The following is a 21,483-nucleotide window of genomic DNA, read 5'->3' on the forward strand; positions in this document are numbered from 1 at the left end:
CACTGCAGCACTGGCTGCAGCCTACGCCGTCGCCGGCGACTCACGGCAGCCCAGCTCCAGGTTGAGCTGTTGTTCAGCATATTAGCTGTAGAGGGCAGAGTCACCGGTCCTCATATGTGGGATCCGAACCCGGGCCCTCTGGCGTCCCAAGCCAGCTCTTAACCAACGCGCCACTTAGCCAGCCCGACATCCATTAATTTTAAACTTTTAAATTATAGTCAATGAGACCTTTAAAATTAAATAAGAAAAAAACTAGAAAGTATATTGAAAGAATATATGCCTGAACAGTTGGTAGATTATGTTGGTGGGTTTACTTCAAGATCTCTCTTTTAAAAAGTATAAAATGTCTTCCTTTTATCCTGTCCTGGAGAAGCACCCTTGGGAACAGACAGAAGTTGTAAGAGAGGACTTTAGCAGCTTTCCTTTACTTACATCTTTAATGTTTGTGGGTTCTCAGGGAGTTACTTGCTAGGAAGGGCAGATATTCTTGTAAAAACATATGATAAAAGCAGCAAGGTCAATGCTGGTGAAACTGACCTTGACTTGACACATATTACTTTTTAGTAAAGTCTCAAAAACATCTTTCATGAGGATTACATATAATCATAAAACTATTCATCTATATTCTCTACTAGCAACCTTCTTCCTGAAGATATCAAACTTGATTAATATCAGCGGCCATTGTGATTCATTATACATTCATTCAATATTTTACTGAGTCCCAAACTGGTATGCATTGAAAACATGACCTAGGGTCGGTCGAGTGGCTCATTGGTTAACAGTTGGCTTGGGAGTGCGAGCTCAGAGCAGCAGGGTCGCTGGTTCAGATCCCACATGGGCCAGTGACACTGCCCTCTACAGCTAAGATGGTGAACAACATCTTGACCTGGAGCTGGGCTGCCGTGAGTCGCCGGCAATGGTGGAGGCTGCAGCGGGGCTACAGTGGGCTGCCGTAACTACTGTGAGTGGCCAGCAGCCAGCGTGAGCAGCCAGCAGCCAGCATAGCTGCCATAAGCCTCTGTGAACGGCCATCCAATGGTCGACAACCGATCTGCCTTAGTCAGGAAGAGTGCAATGATCACAATACCAACATGGGCCAGTGAAACGACGTCCTCCACAACTAAACTGAAGAACAAAAGGACAGCAATTTGTCTGTTCTCCTTCCCCAATTCCCCAATGCTGTTCCTTCCAATTCCCCAATAAAATCTTTAAAAAATAAAAATAAATAAAAACATGACCTATACTCTGTCCTTGAATAGTCTATAATTTTAGATAAACGATGTAATAATAACTTCAATAAGTAGTAAAGATAAATGCATATGCATGTAGTAAATAAAGTATGAATGCAGATTAACATAGAATTCCACCTCAGATTGATAAAAGCTTTGCAGAGACCTTGGCCTGAAGGTGAAGCCTTCACGGGGACTTCAGGCAGGCAAACCTGGCAAGAGGGCCTGTAGGCAGGGCTAGCTCACTAGGCTCTAGAGTCCGTCTGGCATATGTAATGGCCTGCTCCACCTACTAGCTCTAGTGACCTGGTATAAATCACATAACCTCTAGGTGCCTCAGTTTCTTCATCTATAAAACAGAAATAATAGCACCAGCCTCAAAATTATTGTGTCTGATGAGAAATACATGCAAATGCTTTAAATAGCAAATGCTTCATAGCTGTTCATTACGGGTATCAGGAAGACAAAAGGGCTTCAGAAGAAGCCTAGGTATTTGGAGATAAGGATCAAGGTGAGTTGTTTTGGGGATACAGACAGATGCAAGAGAAACTCTAAAGGAATAATCCAAGGACTTGGTCACTGATTAAAATATTAGAATATTGGGAATAGACAAAATGCAAACTGACTCTAAAATTTTATTTCAGTGGCTCAGAGAATGGTGATACCATTGGTACAAAGAAGTATAAATGACAACTGGCTTGGTGAGGGGAAAATGTGTCCATTCTAGGCAATGTGAATTTACAGTGTAGTCTAGACAATGTATAAGGCCCCTCTCACCCCAGCTTAAAACGTTGTATAACCCATGCGTACTGCTTCTAGAACAAAACTGTGGATCTGTCAAAAACACGTGTAATATGAATAAATACACTTATGTAAAGGACTTAGTGACACTCCTGTGCTTCCACCTCCAGACCTTAATCTTCCGTGGAGTCCGCTTTCCTACTCACTCATCCTAATCTCACGATATCTAGAGCACCCCAACATCTCAAGTCATTTCTTAATCCTGAATTATCGTGAGTGATAGGCCAACTTCCAGAGAGCACAACATTCAAATACAATCTACAGAAGGATTTCATAACATAAATGACCTAAGTGGTTTTATAATATGCAAATTCAAAGTATATACAAGGACTATAGCAACAAAGATACCAACTAAATATTAGTAAAACAAGAGAAGCCAAAAAACAGGAAAGTCTTACCTTTTCTTTGTCCAGATGAATTCCACTGATTTCAAAATCAAACATAAACAGTTCGGCCACTCGCCTATAAAATGAACCCCAGGTTATAACATGTAATAATAGTTATTAACAAAAATCAATTTTTTGCTAAATCGACTTTTTTCAACCTTATTGACAAAAAGCCACATGTTTACACACATACAATTTGTTTGAAACAAGCTTTAACATCTTAAAGTCAGGAAAATTATCTAGCTGAGTGGGTTTTTAAGCTCTGCTTTGGACAATCAGGTATCACCTACAACATGCTAACTGAACCAAAGGAATGACGATTACTCCAATGAGGCCAAATTTATCTGCTGCTTTTTTTCTAGAGGCGGTGGACAGCATTTCAACTGTCCAGCTGTCTTTCCTTTAAAACATATTTATTGCATACTGCATGCAACATACCAAATTAGTGCGTGTGGGACATACACATGCTACCTGATCACAACCAGGTAAGCCTATATATGTCTAACTATAATACATTTTATACTTAGCATGTGCATTTAACAGAACTACTCTAGGCTGCTTGTGGGTAAACACTTATGTATGTGCCATATGACATGGTCCCACAGGGGATAAATGCTTTTTGGAATAATAAATTTCTTCACAGGGATACAAGTAAAGTGTTTGAGGAGTTCAAAGAGAGACCATCAATAATACCCTTTGATGTGTCATCAGTACTGAAAGCATCACCTTTGATTCCTGATTCACTATTAAAAAGCAGGCTCTTCATCAGCTTCAGCCCACCCTCCTCTTCCCCTAGTGCTAAATTTGCTTGAGACTTATGAGGGAAGATTCCTATTAGAAGAATTAGTACTAGTATACTTTGTAGATAGAGATCAATATTTTTTAATCATCATAAAATGCAGATGCAAATTTAACAGCAGGCCCTAATTTTCCTACCCTTTCCTTAATGTAACAATTTCATCAGAATGTCAACTATTAGCAACAAAACCAAAGAGAGAGAAAAGAGAAAGTACTCTGGATAACATCTGAAGTAAGGGGTAACTTTTCATGAAATTTTCTCCTGTAATATTTTATACTTAGAAGTACATTTTCCCTGTTGCTTTAGAAACTAATATCATTTACTTTCCCATTAGGTACCAGGGAAATAAAAATACTGAATTCATAAGATACACTAAATGAAAGAAAATATGTGTCCACTGGAAATAAGACATCATCATGCTGTGCCACAAAAGCATGGGCTGGGATACACAACTCTACAAATAGATTGGAGTAAAAACACATGGTACCTGACCTCCAGGAGATAATAGACCAATATCACCCTTAAACATGACTGACAATTATTTTGGGGGAGAGGGAAACAGGAATGTATCTAACAGGCTGCTGTCACCCTTGCCCTGACATACTGCTACCACCGCTAACGGGCCACCTTGCCTCTTGTCCTCCACTCCTGCAAGGTCTTTCTCAAGGTCAGAAGTCCTCCGCCTGAATAACCTGGCACCTGAACAAACGCCCTGTCCTGCATGGTGGGATCTCTGAACGTTGCCCTCTACCACCAACCAAATGAGGGGCCTCTGCTATGGGCTCCAATAGCATTCATAAGCTCCACTTTTAAAAAACTTATTTAAAAAAATATTTGTTGGGTGAACACAGAATTTTTTAAAAGGTTGTCTTGCAGCCAGACGATGGAAAATCATGCAGTGGGAGGCCTTCATCGTACTGGACTATAAATGCTTTACATGCGTGTTTAAGTACAGTTAGCAAAGGGGGAACAAAAAATAGCTTCAACCAATGTTTAAGTAAGTCAATATATGTACTGCAAAACATGAAAAACAATTATAATTCACTTTTCATGTAGGAGCTTATTCCTTTATTCTTAGAGTACAAACCTGTGAAAGCCGCCACAATAATTACTTACTTATTTCAACTCCATCCAAATCCCAATAATGAAAAACATAAAACAGTTTATACTTGGACAATTTTTCAAAGGCCTTCTATATGAGATTTTCAGTTTTTCTTCCAACTATTAGCAGCTACTTAGAATATTAAACTCTTTGATCCTGTGCCGGAAGCTGAGTTTCTTGGCTAATGAGAATTGTTTTCCTTCTTTTTAATCCTGCTGCAAGCTTGGAACCAATTTCAAGTGTAACACCTCTTTCTGTTAATACTTTTTTTTCTAACAACTTTTTTCTTTTTTTCTAGAATTACATTATGCGGCTATTTGATCTGCTCTTCTGGCTTTCCTTGGCTTTTCATAATGGGAATTTTTGTACTCCTGATTATTGTGCCAATATACCTTGAATGAACAGAATTAATGCTCTAAAATTCTGAAAACTCAATAGAACACATTAATAATTTAGTAATTTACCTTCTTTCTTAAATAATGTAAAGTGCTTCTTCCCTCGAGCACGAAACTGTCCCCGTTTTCCCTACCTCACATTGATCTCCCTACTAAAGAGTCAACCTAAAAAACACACCACTCTCTTTTCTAGCAAAGGCAGTTTCTGCTTGTTTTAATAAGAGAAAGGAAAGACAGCAGGGGGTGATAAATTGGGGATGGGAGATTATTATATATATGTTTATTGTATTACATAAGTTTATGTATAACAGCTACACAGTATGGTATGTAAAGGTATGAAAAAATTAAAATCACTAATCCCACCAAAGATAATCACTACCAAAAGTCTTGTAGTATTTCCTTCCAATCTACTTATTTTTCTTTTCTTTTTTTTTTTAAGGCTCTGAAGAACATGTTTAATAAATCAGGTTAGAGAAATTAGCACAGTGCCCAGCACATAGTAGGTACTTGAAAATGTTTGCTGGGTTTCTGAATGGACACAAAGGACACTACATTGGTTCCCTCACTCGAAACAGCCTTTCTCCCCAGGTGCCATGCCAGGTAGGCTGGGGGTGGATGGGGTGTGGGAACACCCAACAGGATTGCTGTCCTGAGAAGCACAGGCTGAGGCAGCATCTTTGGTCTCAGGAAGATACTGTCTTGGTGGCATTTAACTTGTGGCTGTCACCAACAAGAATAAAGACCTTCCCCTGACTTCTGTCCAATCCACTGTCACTGGTTTTTAATGTTATACTACTTATTTAGAATAACTGGGCCCCGGCTACATACGTTTCTGTATCATGCTTTTCCTTGAAAAACTGTATCATGAACATTGAATATTTCTCTATATCGTTATTTTTTGGAAACATGACTTTTCATGTTTGTATTGTGTCTTGTCATGTTTGTATTGACTAAAAATGTTTTCATTTTTTCCCCTCCTGTGCATCATGATAAAAACTCTTGTTACATATACTCTTTATCCTTGTTTGCTTCCTTAGGATAAATTTCAAGAAATTAAAATGATCAAAAAGTATGAATATTGGTTTAATTGCTAAATTGTCCTCCATAAGAACTATCAATTTATACTCAAATAGAGATGGTTCATCATCCCAAACCAGCGTCAGCAAACTTTTGAGATTACAGAGCCACCGGGGGTCAGCAAACTGTGGCTCGCGAGCCACATGCAGCTCTTTGGGTACGTACATGTGGCTCTGAAGTAAAACTGAAAATGAAAATAAAACTATCATAGTTTCATTTGTAAAATGTTTAAAGGCTATTATTTACATAGTGGTGATTATGTAAAAATATATTTATTGCTCTTGAATAAGTTTTAAATTGTTGTGAGGGACACGATTGGCTCTTCTAGGTGTCAGCAAACTTTTGAGATGGAACATACCCAAAGAGCCGCATGTGGCTGGCGAGCCGCAATTTGCCAACCCCTGTCCCAAACCATAAAAGCACGATTCCTATTGTCAACTGATGGGCCCTTCACTTTATCCTACCTTCCTTTAATGGTGGTACAGCCCAATGATTAAATGACGACTATGTGCCAGATACTGACAAAGCATTTTACATTATTTCATTTAAACATCCTAATAATCCTATGAAGTATTTTTTATTCTCTTTTTAGAGGAGAAAACCAAGGCTTGGAGGCCACATCTCCAGCCACTATGACCCATTTATTACCAGTGTTATACTTATCACATGCTGTTATAAAGTTTAATGGCCACCTGTTGCTATTCCTGATTTTGTGAAATAGTTTCAAAAAAAGAATCCTTTACCCATTTTTTTTTCTATATGAGGGTTCCACTTTTTTCTTTCTTTTTGTTTTTCTTTTTTTTTTAGTAATTTGCACAGCCTCTTCACATAGTAAATACATTAACCTTTTATCATGTAACATTTATCAAGTAACAGTTGTCTCATTTGTGTATGCTGACTTTGAATGTGGAAGGATTTTGGCATAGCAAAGTTTGCAGTTTTTATATAACCAAATCAATCTTTCCTTTTGTTGTCTGACTTTGGTGTCAAAAAGACCTTCCACATTCCAAGATTATCAATACTTTTATGATTTATTTTTTAAAAATATTGACATCTTTAATTAATCTACTTTTTTCCCAAAATAGTCATCCATTGGCCTACCATCATTTACTAAAAATCAAGTCTTTCCCTATTGATGTAAAATGACACTTCTATCACATACTAAATGCAGTCAGATATATATTTGTGCCCGTGTCTAAAATTTCTCTATTCTCTCATTAATCTAACTGACTATTCTGGCATAAATACTTAAAATGTTCTTTTAAATACAGTATTTTTACAATGTCTTACTATCCGGTACAAATCCCTTGTTAGTACTTTTCTTTACCAAATTTCCCCTGCTTATTCTGGCATATTTCTTGTCTATGACTTCAAAATCATTTTAAGTAACAACAACAACAAAATATTCTTTAGATACAGGTTGGATTGTATTTAACTTACAGACCAGTAGAGAACACTATTGAGCTTTCTTCCTTCCTAAGAGTACAGTATGTTTCTCCATTTAAATATCATCGTTCATGCTTCCCAGGGGTGTGTGTGTGTGTGTGTGTGTGTGTGTGTGTGTGTGTGTGTGTGTGTGTTTGAGGTTCTGTACTCTGCCTTCCTGAGTTTATTCCAAGGTGCATTACAGCTTTTTTGCTCTTGTGAATGCGATCTTCCTTCTATTGTATTTTCTGGAGAATGTGTTTGTTATGTTGCATACAGGAAAGCTCTTGATGGTTTTGGAAAACCCCAGGTAAAACAGATTTCTTTATGGCTCGGCTTCTTGGAGACACTAATATATTAAAATTCTCCAACAGGGGAAAATAAAACATGTCAGATTTCCAAACTTACTCACCAATGGGGCCCACTGGGAATACTTCCGAATATCTCATAGAATTAGTATTGTAAAGAATGCAAATAAGATGATAATCTACTCAACTTAAATCATTTCTTCTATATATTAACTTGTCATAGCAAGATATTTTATTAAATCTATAATTCTTTGTTTAGCCATTGCCTTACACTTTACCATATACAGGGTTCCTTCTGGGTGCTGGTCAACACCCTTGATGACATACAAATGCTATGCTGTTTCAATAATTATTTCTTCAAATTCTTGTTTCCTCTCACTTTCAAGTTACTATCTACTTTCTAGAACAGTGTTAGTCTACCCAGTTTATTATGCCCAATGCATTTATTATTTTGTTACTGGAATTTTTAGTAACATCTAGAAACACGGTGTGTATCCTAAGCACAAATCCTTTGTATCTAAAATGGTCTACTAGTCCACTACAATTTTTATACATTAAATATGGAAAAGTCAGTCTTTATCAAAGTCAGATGATGAATAACCTGTTGTTCCTCAAAGGCAGTACCAGCTGAGTATAGATCTGGCACAATTTACAAGCATTCAACTTTTATTTGTTTTGCTAATAATGAAGGTAATGCTCAAGCCTAAAATTACAATAAAGACTAACTGTTCTGGTGGTACAGCTAACATTACTAGTATCCTGAGTGTCAGGATAGATCAAGTGCAGTGTGGCCAAGCAGAGACCTGCACACAGGCTGTCAGGTGAACTCAGCCCGCGTGACAGCCTCACTGCACTGCTCATACGGCATGGCGCTCACAACCAGGCTCAGTTCCCATCAACTGATCCCTGTAGAATAGGGCTTCACTCGAGGTCACAAGTTACACGTGAGACAGAAAGGAGAGAAGGAAGCAGGAGGAGGGAGAATCACGAAGCCAAAGGAAGAAAGTGCCCCATAAATAAAAAAGTAGATGAACAAATATAAGCAGGTAAGAAAAAAAAAGGTTAATCTCTGTGTTATGACACAATAATACCTAGGTGGGTTAATGCCAAACCCTACAACACTTATTTTATATATAAATAAATTTGAACAAAGAAATATGATATCCAAAGAAAGTCCTATATCAAATATTTTTATGTATTGACTTAGAAATTAGGCCTTTTTCACTTCAGATTAATACATATAATCTACTGAACCAAAGCAAATCATTTCGAGGATCTTGACATCCACCCTGTAAATAAAATCAATTTGCTGATATCTTCTGGTGGCATCAATTATGGAACTTCGAACATGAAGCCAAGTGTAATTATCAGCTGTTTATAGGTATTCATTCACAGGGTAAACACCTACTACAGGCCACAAGGCTGCAGGTGCTAAGGACACAGCGTGAAGGAAACAAACCAGATCCCTGCCTTCAAGGCTTCCAGGCTAGTGAGTTGGAGAGATGATAAACAAGTGAACAAATAACAGATAAGGTAATGTTGCAAGTGATTAGGACTAAGAAGAACAAGGCGGGTAGGAACATGACCTGGTACAAAGGTCTTGGAGGAGACATCATTTGAGTGGAGTCCTAAGGAAAGTGCAAGAATCATGCAGACATACCTGTGGAGATACATTCCAGACACAGGGGACTGTGGGTACAGACACTCAGGGGGAGTCTTCCAATCTCACCTTTACAGTCACAATCACAACGAATGCAAAAAATTAGTACCTGCTTTCTGGATCAAGGGAATCCATCAGTTTTTTATCAGCTAGTAATTTTTTCAAACTTTGATATAACTCCACATCTGTGTTCAACCTAGGAAAATTACAAATGAAAAAGAAAATTAAATGATTTTCTAATAACTTCTTTTTGATATTACATCAAGACAACAATGTCAGATTCTAGCAAACACACGCCCAGAGGCCAAGGGATTGAGGTTTGGTTCTGTTTCTTCATTTCGACTAGGAATAACACACTTAGTGTACTGACAGTCAGTGTGTTGGGCAAAGTGTCAAAGTACTAACTGTTCTGGAAGGTACAAGGATAAACTAAAAGCCAGTCAGCAGCCAGAGCCAGGCAAGCAGACAGAAAAGAGGAGAAAGGAGGATTGTGGTAACTGGTGATTTAAAATGACCCCACTGCCATTGAGAACCAGTCCCAGTTAGCAATATGCCAGCAGCCATTTGTTTTGAAGTCAGGAAAGGACTGAGGATGGATGGGAGGATGAACAGGCACAAAGATTCTGCAGTCCTGAGCTGAGTACCCTAGAACCTGGGCTCCCTTCTGGGTGGAGAAGGGCAGGCCCACACTGTGAGCAAAGTGCAAGGACAGAGGCCTGGGAGCCACACACTTGGGCTGCAACACAGGCCCTACTATGACTCTGTGACATTGGACAAGTTATTTGAACCTGTCGGCTTGTTAAGCCTTAGGTCGTCCTAAGAGTTAAATGAGATGATGTGTGTACAGCACATGCTCCCCATAATGAACTCTAGCTGTTTTTAGGTGGCCAGCCAGCCTGCCCTTGGCCACCCCCGACTTGAGTACTGCTCTCAGCCCAACCCCACAGGACCACCTTCAGGGCCTGAGTCCTTCTTCCCTGGATGCAAAGAAGCCCTGGTGCTCTCAGGCTAAACAGTGAGCTGGTTCTAGACACAATCTCCCTGCCTGCTGTATCCTCAGGGAAGGGAGAAGTTGTAAAACTCATGCACCAATTCCTACTCAGTGACTCAAGGATGGTCAGGTTCCCCAGTCAGTTCACAATCAAACTCCGGCAGTTTTATATACATCAAAGGATTTCTGTTGCCATCATTCTCATGAGCCACCCTGAACACCACGGGAACTGAGGCAGTCACTGCCAATCACAAAACCCTCAACAGGAGGGGCAGGCACACCACCTCCTCTCCTTCCCCAGGCATCATCCCAGGAAGCCGGGAGAAAATCGGCGTGGTTGCCCATCTCCCCCAGGCCTGCTCACCTAAAGCTACTGCACGTCAAAAGGGCAGCAGTTTAGAGCTAGCCTGCATGTACCCTCTTGAGGAGTTTGAGCCAATCTCTTATCTGTCATAAGATCCTCAGATAAAGTCTAGCCTTTAGTTTATATCTGGCATTAATTCTAAACAAACACACCTAATTATAGGCTTTTTTTCCACCATAGGAAAATAAGTCAATCTTACACATGTACCTAAAATCACCCTATTTTTCACAGATCAACTGAAGCAGTTAGTTATGACTCAGTGAGACCAAAGGAGAAAATGAGTCACAGTGCTCCGTGAGAAGGGAAGCAGAGCTCTAGTGACCGAGTTCTATTTCCTGACTTGACTTCCGGCTCCTGGGCCAGCCTCAGGGCAGCAGCGGAAGAACAACACAAACACTCTCCAGGGTAAAGGAAGACTCTGGACAGACACTCCTGACAACACCTGACTACCAATTACGGTTCCCTGTTGTCCTCCCAGACAAGTAAGGGCCCATGTCTGTCAGACTAGACAGTACACCACACAGCATCCAGGACATTTCAGGCAGGCGATCCTGCAGCTCTCAATTCTTGGGGCCATTCCCCAAGCAATACTGTTGCCTCCAAGACGTCCCCAATTTCAGCCCCTTCGACTCAGTGTTTGGCATTTGCAAGGACGGGATTTACCCCACTCAACAATTTGATTTTCAAGGGCGGTAACAAAAATCACGCGCACTGTCCCAGACGGCAAATGATGCTCCGTGGGGGAGGGGCCGCGGCAGCACACACTGAAGTGTAGGTCCTCCAGGAAGCCTGGTGGAGCCGCAGAAGCCACCGCCCCTTCACCTTATCCTTCAGCTCCTGGTTTGAGTCTTCTCGTGCTGCCTGGCTCTGTTTTTTCAGCCATAAATTCATGCCAGGTGAGCCAAATGCTCTCACTAGCTTTAGACATTCTGTGGCATGGCGTCACCTAAGTGTTTTTGAATATGGATGGCACTGCCCACCTCTACACTGTTTTAACAAGCACGTTGGAGCTCTCAGAAATGGCTTAAAAGTATTTCAATTTACCTCAAAATCACTTTAACTCACTTCATCACAGCCTCAGCCTGCCTCAGCCCTCCCAGACAGTTTTATGGTCTCCCCAGACACCCGCTAATCCCAGTTCCACAGGGACTGCCAGGCCATGGTGCCAAGATGTTGGCTTTTTGCCCTGTGGTCCACAGCCATCAACGCAACAGCCATTTAATCACACGATAATCTAGAATCTCCAACTTGCCACTGAGATACTAAAAAACCTGATTTAACGTAAACAATGATAATAAGGATACTGGAGGTTTGCCTGACACCCTTGTAAGCACTTCATTTTCGTCACAACCCTAAGAGGCAAGTCATTTTATTATAGAAAAGGAAACTAAGTGACAGAACAAATCAAGTCACACTGTCTGTGATGGAAGGTGAACGCAGCAGCCTGGCCCCTGGGCCCTCTCCGTTGCTCACCACCCTGGGCAGTGGTGCAGTATTAACACCATCCCCACCCTGCTGGGCAGGAACAAGCCCTGTGGACAGATTTTTTAGAGCACAAATCCACGAGACTATGTCACCCGATACTGTAACAAAGGGGGAACAGAACATACTTTTCTACCATGGTGCCAATACTTCTACAGGCTTCTTCCGCTGCCTCTCTGAATGCCGGCTCAGGGTGAGCAATTTTCACAAAATCAGCCTAATAGAGAGGAAAGACAAAACCAAAAGGGAATTTGATGGAAAGCTTTATTTCAGGATCTAAGGGTGAAATGAAAACCTATGTCTTAAAATGTGCCATTTGGCTTGACCTATGTGTTTCCATGACTGAAATTTTCCTAACTACTACAGCGAGGCAGCTTCTTTCTGAACATTATTCTGTTATTCCTTGGAACCAAGTTTGTTTCATTCCAAAGTAAATACTTTCAGTAACTTTATTTCAGAAAAGTCTTTCTCCTTCAAACATAAATGCGAACCAAGTGACTTCTTCTGAATTCTATAGTTCAAAAAAGCAGATTCTTGTTTAAATATTCTAAAACTTTCTAACTAAAATTGTCTGCAGTATGTAGTCCTCACATGTTAACCTGACTCCAGAGGACAACTCTTAAAGGCTTTTCTTCTTTTTTTTTTTTAAATGGACACAGTATAGTTTCAAGGCTAATATAACTATTGGGTCGTCAGGAAAGTCTTGACGTATTTTTCTATGTCTTTCAATGCAAAAATGCATCATGATTTTCCCGACGACCCAATACATTCTAGCCTTTATGCAGAAAACAAAGACACATACCCTCTTTATATCCCTTCCAGTAAGTATGAATTCCTAGTCCCAGCCTAAAGGATACACAACTGCCACTGCTGAAGAGGCTGCTATACTGACCTGGGAATTAAACTGAGCTAGAAGCTTTTTAATGAAATCATGTAAAACCAGATTTTACTTCTCATCTTAACTGCAGTACACTGCAAAACAAAAATGCTGGGAAACTACAAAATACTACATTTTTCTTCATTCTTTAAGACAACATGTGTGACTATAACATGAAATAAAATGACCACAGGTAATATTTCCTAATTTTATTATCAAATAGTTTTTAATGAAAATCCATAATTTTATACATTTGATGTAACAATAACATTAATTACATGAACTCTGCAAAATCACCTCTGTAAAATTTATTTACAATATATTGTATAAATTACCAGTCTACATGTTGCAGAATTTACAAGTGATATTAAAATTTAAAACACTAGCATACATTTTAAAACTCATTTGTAATAGTGATGAGGAAAACAATACTGTTACATAGCAACTATATTAAAAAATAAAAACAATGTGACCACTTGGTGGAAAATATAGTTTTTAAAACCACTAGCTTATAATGGTATTAATCTTACTGGCAGGTAAAAATCTTAAAAATTCAAAAAGGAGAAAGGTTCTTTGAACTTTTTTACCCAAAGATTTACATACATAAATCACATTAGTTTTTTAATGAGATATTATACTTCATAAATATAAAAACCTTCAAAAATAGGACAAGCTATGGGACAAGCAAAAATCTTTTAGTGAAGAACAAAATAAAAAAACAGAAAAAAATCTTAGAACACTGCTTAATTAAGATGGAGGCTAAGACAACAAATAAAACAGTGAGTTCTGGGATTTCTGACCACAAAAGCCAACATTTGATTACATATAGTGAAAGTCACTGACAAACATTTTCCTTTTCAGATTTTAGTGACACAGTTATGCAGAGAAGGTGCAAGAGCTCTTAATGTAAAGCACTAGCACATATGTACTGGAGCAACAGAACCAAGGCGCAGTAAAACCAAGACCTAACTACAAGGAGCCCACAACATATCTCACCTCACTCTGGGGAAAAACCCTTTATGATGCTTGATCAACTTCCTTAAAACTAGGAAGCTTATAGTGACTGTATGATCATCTGAAAAGTGTTACTGCTCAAATCAGGTGTATGAGAGAAAGGAAATTTTCTGAAAAATGAAAAACAAACATGGAGAGGTGTCAAAATGGGTGAAAGTCATCATTCTCAAAAGATATATGATTCCATTTATCTGACATTTTAGAAAAGACAAACTACAGGGATGAAGAACAGGTCAGTAGTTGTCAGAGGTAAGAAGCAGGTGTAATTATAAAGGGAGATTTTTTTGGAGTGATGGAAAATTTATGTATCCTGATTGTGGTGGTGGCTACATGAAAAATGAGTTAAAATTCATAGAATAGTACTATCCCACATCTAAAGAAGTCAATTTTACTGCATGATAATTTTATTTTATTTTATTTTTAAGGATTTTATTGGGGAATTGGGGGAGGGGAACACCACTGGAGAATCAGGGGAAAGGGAAGAGACACGTTGCTATCCTTTTGTTCTTCAGTCTAGTTGTGGAGGACGTCGCTTCACTGGCTCATGTTGGTATTATCATTGTGCTCTTCCTGGGTGAGGCAGATCAGTCACCGGCTTCTGGACGGCCGCTCACTGCGGCTGCTAGCCACTCACGCTGGCTGCTGGCTACACACGGTAGCCCATGGCAACCCACTGCCACAGGAGCTGCAGCCTACGCCGTCGCTGGCGACTCACAGCAGCCCAGTTCCAGGTCGCACTGTTGTTCATCTTAGCTGTAGAGGGCAGTGTCACTGGCCCTCATGTGGGATCCAAACCAGGGCCCTGCTGCTCAGAGCGGGCGTCCCAAGCCAGCTCTTAATCAACATGCCACTCAGCCGGCCCCTACTGCATGATAATTTTAAAAGTAAGTACTTTTTTAAATGATGGGAAGGCTAACTTCCCAACGTCTGCAGGTAAGGTTTCGTCTGACCTGAGCAGCCAGCCAACCCCAGGAGGACAGGTAAGAACATGAACTCTGCAGGCAGGCTGCCTAAACTAAAGCCCAGCTCCAGTACTTATAGGCTAGGTGACCTTGGGCACATCACTTAACCTCTTAGTGCCTTGCTTTCCTCATCTGAAAATCAGATAATGCTGAGAAGGTTAAATCAATTAATTCAGGTAAAGCACTTACCAGGGCCTGGTGCCTAGTAAGATCTAAAAAAAAGTTAACACTACAATGCTTCACGAAGTCAGAGACTATGAGTCTGTTACTCATGACTGCATTCCCAGTGCCCAGAACAGTGCCTGGCACAAGGTGGAGGCTCAGTGTTGAATAAATGTGAAGAAAGAGCCACATACAGTCCAACACCAGATACGAGGTCAGACAATTAAGTTTGTGAACTCATCCTAGAAAAAGTACTCCATGCCTCATTGCTGAATATCACTACGGTCACCTTCGAAGTACTCCCCCTGGGAAGCTATGTACCGATGCCAGTACCTAGTCCACCCTTCAAAGCAATTTTGGAACTCTTTTTCTGGAATGGCCATCAGAGCTGTCATCATATTACCCTTGATGTCCTGAATATCATCAAAATGTCCTCCTTTCAATATTTCCTTTATCTTCAGGCAAAGAAAGAAGTCATGGGGTGGCTGGTTAGCTTAGTTGGTTAGAGTGCAGTGCTCATAACACCAACGTTGCCGATTTGATCCTCACGCCCTCCACAACTAGATTGAAACAACTACTTGACTTGGACATGATGGGTCCTGGAAAAACACACTGTTCCCCAATTAAAAAAAGAAAGAAAGAAGTCATTGGGGGCCAGATCAGGTGAGTAGGGAGGGTGTTCCAATACAGTTATTTGTTTACTGGCTAAAAACTCCCTCACAGACAGTGCCGTGTGAGCTGGTGCATTGTCGTCATGCAAGAGCCATGAATTGTTGGTGAAAAGTTCAGGTCATCTAACTTTTTCACGCAGCCTTTTCAGCACTTCCGAATAGTAAACTTGGTTAACTGTTTGTCCAGTTGGTACAAATTCATAATGAGTAATACCTCTGACATCAAAAGAAAAGGTTAGCAAGATCACTGCAACAAGTTCGTGAACTTGTCAGACCTCCTAGACAGCATCATGGTGATCACCATTTGGGATTATGGGCACCACTATAATCGCTTTCACTAATATGACTAATCCAGATGTGACTCTATGGGGCTGACAGAAAATCCTGCCTTCTGTCTCAGCAATGGGTTTCTTAGTTTGTGAAGAGACCTAGGTACACTTCTATTTTAACTTCAAAATGTAAAGGAAAAAAAGTCTTTAATACAAACAGTTTGATGTCAAACCTTACTTTTAATTAGAAAAGGCATTCCTGAAAAGGTTTATAAAAACTGATTTTTCATAAGATTAATTTTATTGTAAATAGATAAATTTCTATTAGAATTCTGGTAGTTCTCATAAATGAAGAATCTTTGTCCTAAGAAGAACCTTTGCCATATGAGTAATCATTCTTTTATTACATATTACACATATATTGTTAACTATACATATTAAAGTACAAGTTCTAAATAGCACCTTTTCCTACACATTTTTCCCATTCCTAATGACATACTGCACTAGAACAAATTACACCCAACAACTCTCAAATAGTTCAGATGTTTTTCACCTTATAGTCTAAATTAAACCTAATAAACTTTAAACTTTAATAGCCTGGCAGAGAGGGAGCTTCAAGGCTCACACCAAGTCTTACCAAGTCCGCCACCCTGCACAAAGCGTCGGAGAGCTCATCAAAGATGAGTACGGTCTGCAGCCCCGGCGGCGTGGAATGCGCACGCGCCACGAGCACGTCCGTATTTCTCAAAGCATCTTCCTGGGCAATACGAAATCCTTCTGGGGAATGAAGCTCAGGAACTCCAAAAAGACCCTGAAATCCAAAGAATATTTCCAATGTATTACTAAAAACATAATTCACATTATGTATAAATACTTCTTCATAAATAAAATCTTGGGTTTTGTTGGTTTATCATATGATAACCTGTGATCACAGATATCATTTTCAAATTCCCCAAGTTTTGAGAGTAATTTTTCTTTAATTTTTAATTATTTTCTAATAAACAAAAACAAAATGATATGGGTTCGAAATCCAGTTGTTACTACTACAGAACCTAACTCATAAAGTGGTTACAAAGATTAAATAAGATAATACATGTTATAAAAACACTGTAACAGTGCCTGGCACACAGCATTGAATAGATGTTAGCTATAATCATTATTAACTGCGTAACCCTGGCTGGGTTCTCTCTCCTGCTAGGCCTAATTTTTTTCATCACGCACAATGGGGATGACAATACGTATCTCACAGCACAGATGCAGGTGCTAGGTTAGAAAGTATATGTAATAAAGTTCTTAGGACACTGTCTGGCATCGAATGAGGTCCAGGACACAGTACCAATTATTCCACAACTATAAATTAGGGACGATGAGTTGTTTATCCAGCACACAGATATTTTAGAGATTTAATGAACATGTTAAACCAAGTCATAAGCTAAAACTAGCAGCAAATTTTATGCTCTTCGAAAGCATTTCAATATCTTGATAAAGACAAAATCACTAATATAATGGGAAGGACATTCTTCTCAAACCAGCTCAATCACACTTGTTCTAGCACTCAGGAAGGCAGGAAAAAACACACATTTACTATGCATTGCCTGCATGCCAAGAAGTGTATTATGCATTTTATACAGGTCTCATTTAAACCACACAATCTCAGAGCAGGAACTACTATTCTCCTTTTACAGATAAGGAAACACACTTTAAGAGGTTAAAAAATGGTTGAGATTACTAATTCATAGTGGGAAAATCAGAACTTGAAGGGGCTCCATACACCTCTAAAGCCCGCACTTTCTCCATGCTTCTGTATTGCAATTCATCTGTCTTCTCACCTAAGAAGCTGAGCTCCTAGTGGCAGAAACCTGCCCTTCATCATTTTAACCAGTTGCCCAACATAGTGCCTGATATATGGGAAACTCGAATGAATGAAACAGATAATGAACTTTGTAAATTAACTTTGTAGATGTTTAACATGGCAATTTTGGAAAATATCAGAAGGTAAAACTTTCAAGCCTGATAAGGCCTATTGTTTCTGCAAGAAGGAACATTAGCCTCTCTTGAAAACATACTAAGAAGCTGAAGAAAATAAAGACAGTTGGGGGAAGAGTAGAATCAGAACCAAAAATAAATTTGATCTTTACGATGATTTAAGTACAGATTATTTCCACTTCCCACCCAGTACACCTCCACATGCTGCTACTCTTGGGAATTCTAAATCTCAGACTACAAGTTATGGTAATACTAAAAAACTAAATAAGACTTTTTTTTTTTGAGTCAAAAACCAGCTCACATATTTAAAAATCTGGTTTCAGTACCTAAAATCGAGGTGTACAAAATATATAATAAAGCTAAAATTAGTTCTATTTCATCTACCCAAAACCAAGCTTACCATTCCCATCTCTCTGCTCAATACTTACAGGTAGTTCTCCTCCTTCCATCAATTATGTTAATACCAACATTATTTGCCTGTATGGAAGGTGATGTGGCAAATTTCATACAAAAGTAATTTTTAAATAGACTAAACTAAAGACAAAATATGAAAACACCCACACCATTAACTTTACTGCAACCATATCCTAGACTACTCTTTACATGAAAGTTAACGGTATGATGAAGAAATTAAAAAGGCAAAAATAAAAGTAAAAACCTAAAACAGACAAAATCCATAAATGCAAACTAGGACAGGTAGCAGGGAAGTCCCTTTCAAACTTGTCTTCCTTTCACCTGTCATTCCATAAATATTATTGACTGCCTACTGACTACCAGACACCATGCTGGGCAGTGTGGATATAGAAATGAATAGAAACCAAAGGATTCAGTCAGTAACTTCCTGAAAGAAGAATTCAACGTGACCAACTCCATCTCTATAGGAAATTTGACTCTTCTCAACAGTTTTATGTTTAAAAAGAAAACCAAGAAAGCCCAGCCCAAAGGTTTGAAAAACGCTGATGGAATTTCGTTGATAAATATAATTACTAATGCAGGACTGAAAACAAGTGCGTCCTTGCAAAAAAAGACAACTTGACGCTGCATGTGAATTCACAAGGGTAGGCCTCTTTTGCACAAGTGTAGGGTTGGAGCAAAAGTGAACTTTGTGGGGGGGCTGGGCTGAGTGAGGAGAGGGTGGGACCCGGCAGGGGGAATTCACCACCAAGGGGAATTATTTTAAGTTCACCTGGAGCAAAAGGTTCACTCAGAGACAGGTCCTGGGAACCACACTTTGGTGAGGGAACTACTAAAGGCCGCCCCGCGCCCCCCCCCCTTTATCCCAGCCCCTCAAAGAGGTGACGGGCAAAGTCACCAAGAACGCAAACGACACCCTATTGTACAACGTGGGCTCGCTGCCCGGCTCTCCCCAGACCCAAACGAACTTGCTCGGAACCCCCGCTGGCCGCGCAGAAAAGGCGGCCGGCTCATATCATGGGAACCAGTCCCCGCCTGGGCCGCTCACCCGGCGCTCGCCGAATAGGTCCAGGCGGCGGCCCTGGGGCTTGACATTGAAGGCGGCGCCCACCGGAGACCAGCTGGTGCTGACCCCTCGGGCCCGGAGCCCGCCTGCGAGGCCACCCAGACCGGCTCGCCCCAGCCGCAGAGCCGCTGCCGGGGCTCGAAGGACGCCCAACCTTCTGGCGCACAGCATTGTGTCCCTGGAGTTGCCCTTTCCCGCGCAGCGTGGCCCGGGCCCCCTGACCGCAGCGAGCACGCGCGCCCGTTTCCAAGGAAGCGGACCACGCCGCGTCACGTGACGCCCGCGCTTCTGGGTCGGGGAGTGGGGACGTGAGCACGTCGGCGTTCCCAGGGCAAGAGCGTCACCCCGCCGCCTTCTCGGAAGCCACTGCGGTGTAGCGCCCCCGTGTGCCTGGAGTGAAGAACCGCCAAGGTTTACCCTTCCTCCTCGTGACTCAATCGGACCGGCCCAGTCTCCCCGCAGGATGAATTCTTCCGAGAAGGGCAGAGGATACCCAGAGAAGGCTGCCTGCGAGGCCCAAGGGTCTTCCCCGACGTCACGAGGCTGCTGACACGTGACGACTCAGTTGGCCTCCACTCGAAAAGATGGTTGAAATTAAATATACAGTGTGATTCAGAGCTATGGTTGTGTGGAACTGAGTAAATCTTTATCAATTTTTGACTTGGAAAATTATAATAATCTACAATGTAAATTTGAAGGGGGAGGATTTCGCCAAAAAGATTTGGGGGCAGGAGAGGCATTAGGAAATTGTGATTTGGGGGGTGGGGGAGGGGAGGGAGGCTCTTGGTGACAGCATCAGCCTCCTCGAAATTAAGTGAAAATCACACCACAGTTGGAATTGGGGCCAGGTTCTTGGATCAGAGGCTTTACCTTGCCAAACTTAAACATCCGTGTCCGCAGAAAGGCAATTGTACTAGGTGCCTCATGTATCTTCCAGGAGTGCAAAGACATTAAATGAAAGGGTTTTGTTAACAATACGGTGTTTTATTTTGAGAGGCTTCTGCGGTTGGAGAGGGGGGAACCAATCGATGGGAAAGGGCCTAAAGGAAAGTGAGGCTACTCCGCTCGTGCTCTCTCTCCCCCCTCCCCCCCCATATTTTGCCTGCTGTCTCCAGACACCTGCCACTCCTTGATCTCTCAGTGGATGGGGCTATGGAATTACAGTCAACATGAGACAGGCCCCTTGAGAATTGACCTTTCTGTAGAAGTGGTCAGGTGACTAGCTGTGAGTAAGACCACCTAGGAAAGTAAGGAGGGAGAGCCTGCTATGCAGCCTTCTGCCAGCTCCTCAAAATATCACCTTTCCACCTCAGCTTTATGCAAGAACTGGATATCCAATGATTCCAATAAATCTGTCTGAATACAGAGGGCATTGAGGGGTAGGTCTTCTGTGAACAAATTAAAGCATAATTCATTTGCTGTAAATACCAGAGGTGTGACTTGTACAGAGGAACAAGAACCCATTTGAACCTTTTTTATTCCATGGCAAACTACAGTTACATTTTCTTAAATGTGCTTTATTTAGAGCTTTATCTCACCTGAATATTTTGGGCTTTGGGGAACAACATTGCCTGCTGGGTTTGAGCATTCCTAAAAGGCTTCTCCAAAGTTCCAGAGAACCAGAAGCAAAGATCACGCCTGTAGATAGCTTCTAAATGTTGCCCCGCTCCTTTCCCAAATAATTTAGTTTTAAATGGAATTTGTTTTCAATTTAGCCTGGTAGAGAGGAAAGGCCGAAATGATGACGATGATGAAATGATGATAATTAAAACTTAGTTCAGACAATACCATCATGTATCTATACAATTCTTTACAACTTAACTGTATATTCTATCTCATTGTGTATATATGATAACTTGTGATTTCCTTTTCTACTTTTTTTAATCAAAGATTTAAAGTTATTGAAAATCCCCAAATTCCTAACTCCATGTTGATTAAGATCACATTATTTGTAACTGGTTGGTTCTTAGAAGATTCGTGTTTCCTGGTGGCTGACCAAATAAATGCCTGTATAGCAGGCCCTTACAAAGATGTCAAATGTGT

At 40.6% G+C, this 21,483-nt stretch overlaps 1 protein-coding gene across 1 annotated transcript in view; it reads right to left on the minus strand.

Moving 5' to 3' along the window:
* The window catches only part of MIPEP (mitochondrial intermediate peptidase), a 207,202-nt gene extending 187,483 nt beyond the window's left edge, over positions 1 to 19,719 (minus strand). Inside the window, 5 exon segments of the mRNA XM_019651433.1 lie at positions 2,429 to 2,492; positions 9,292 to 9,378; positions 12,148 to 12,236; positions 16,612 to 16,785; positions 19,423 to 19,719. Of these exon segments, the coding sequence (XP_019506978.1) occupies positions 2,429 to 2,492; positions 9,292 to 9,378; positions 12,148 to 12,236; positions 16,612 to 16,785; positions 19,423 to 19,611 (603 nt within the window). The 5' untranslated portion in view covers positions 19,612 to 19,719.
* Positions 19,720 to 21,483: the final 1,764 nt, after the last annotated feature.

The sequence above is a fragment of the Hipposideros armiger genome, unplaced genomic scaffold (assembly GCF_001890085.2).
Source record: "Hipposideros armiger isolate ML-2016 unplaced genomic scaffold, ASM189008v1 scaffold_160, whole genome shotgun sequence".
Classification (NCBI taxonomy): Eukaryota; Metazoa; Chordata; class Mammalia; order Chiroptera; family Hipposideridae; genus Hipposideros; species Hipposideros armiger.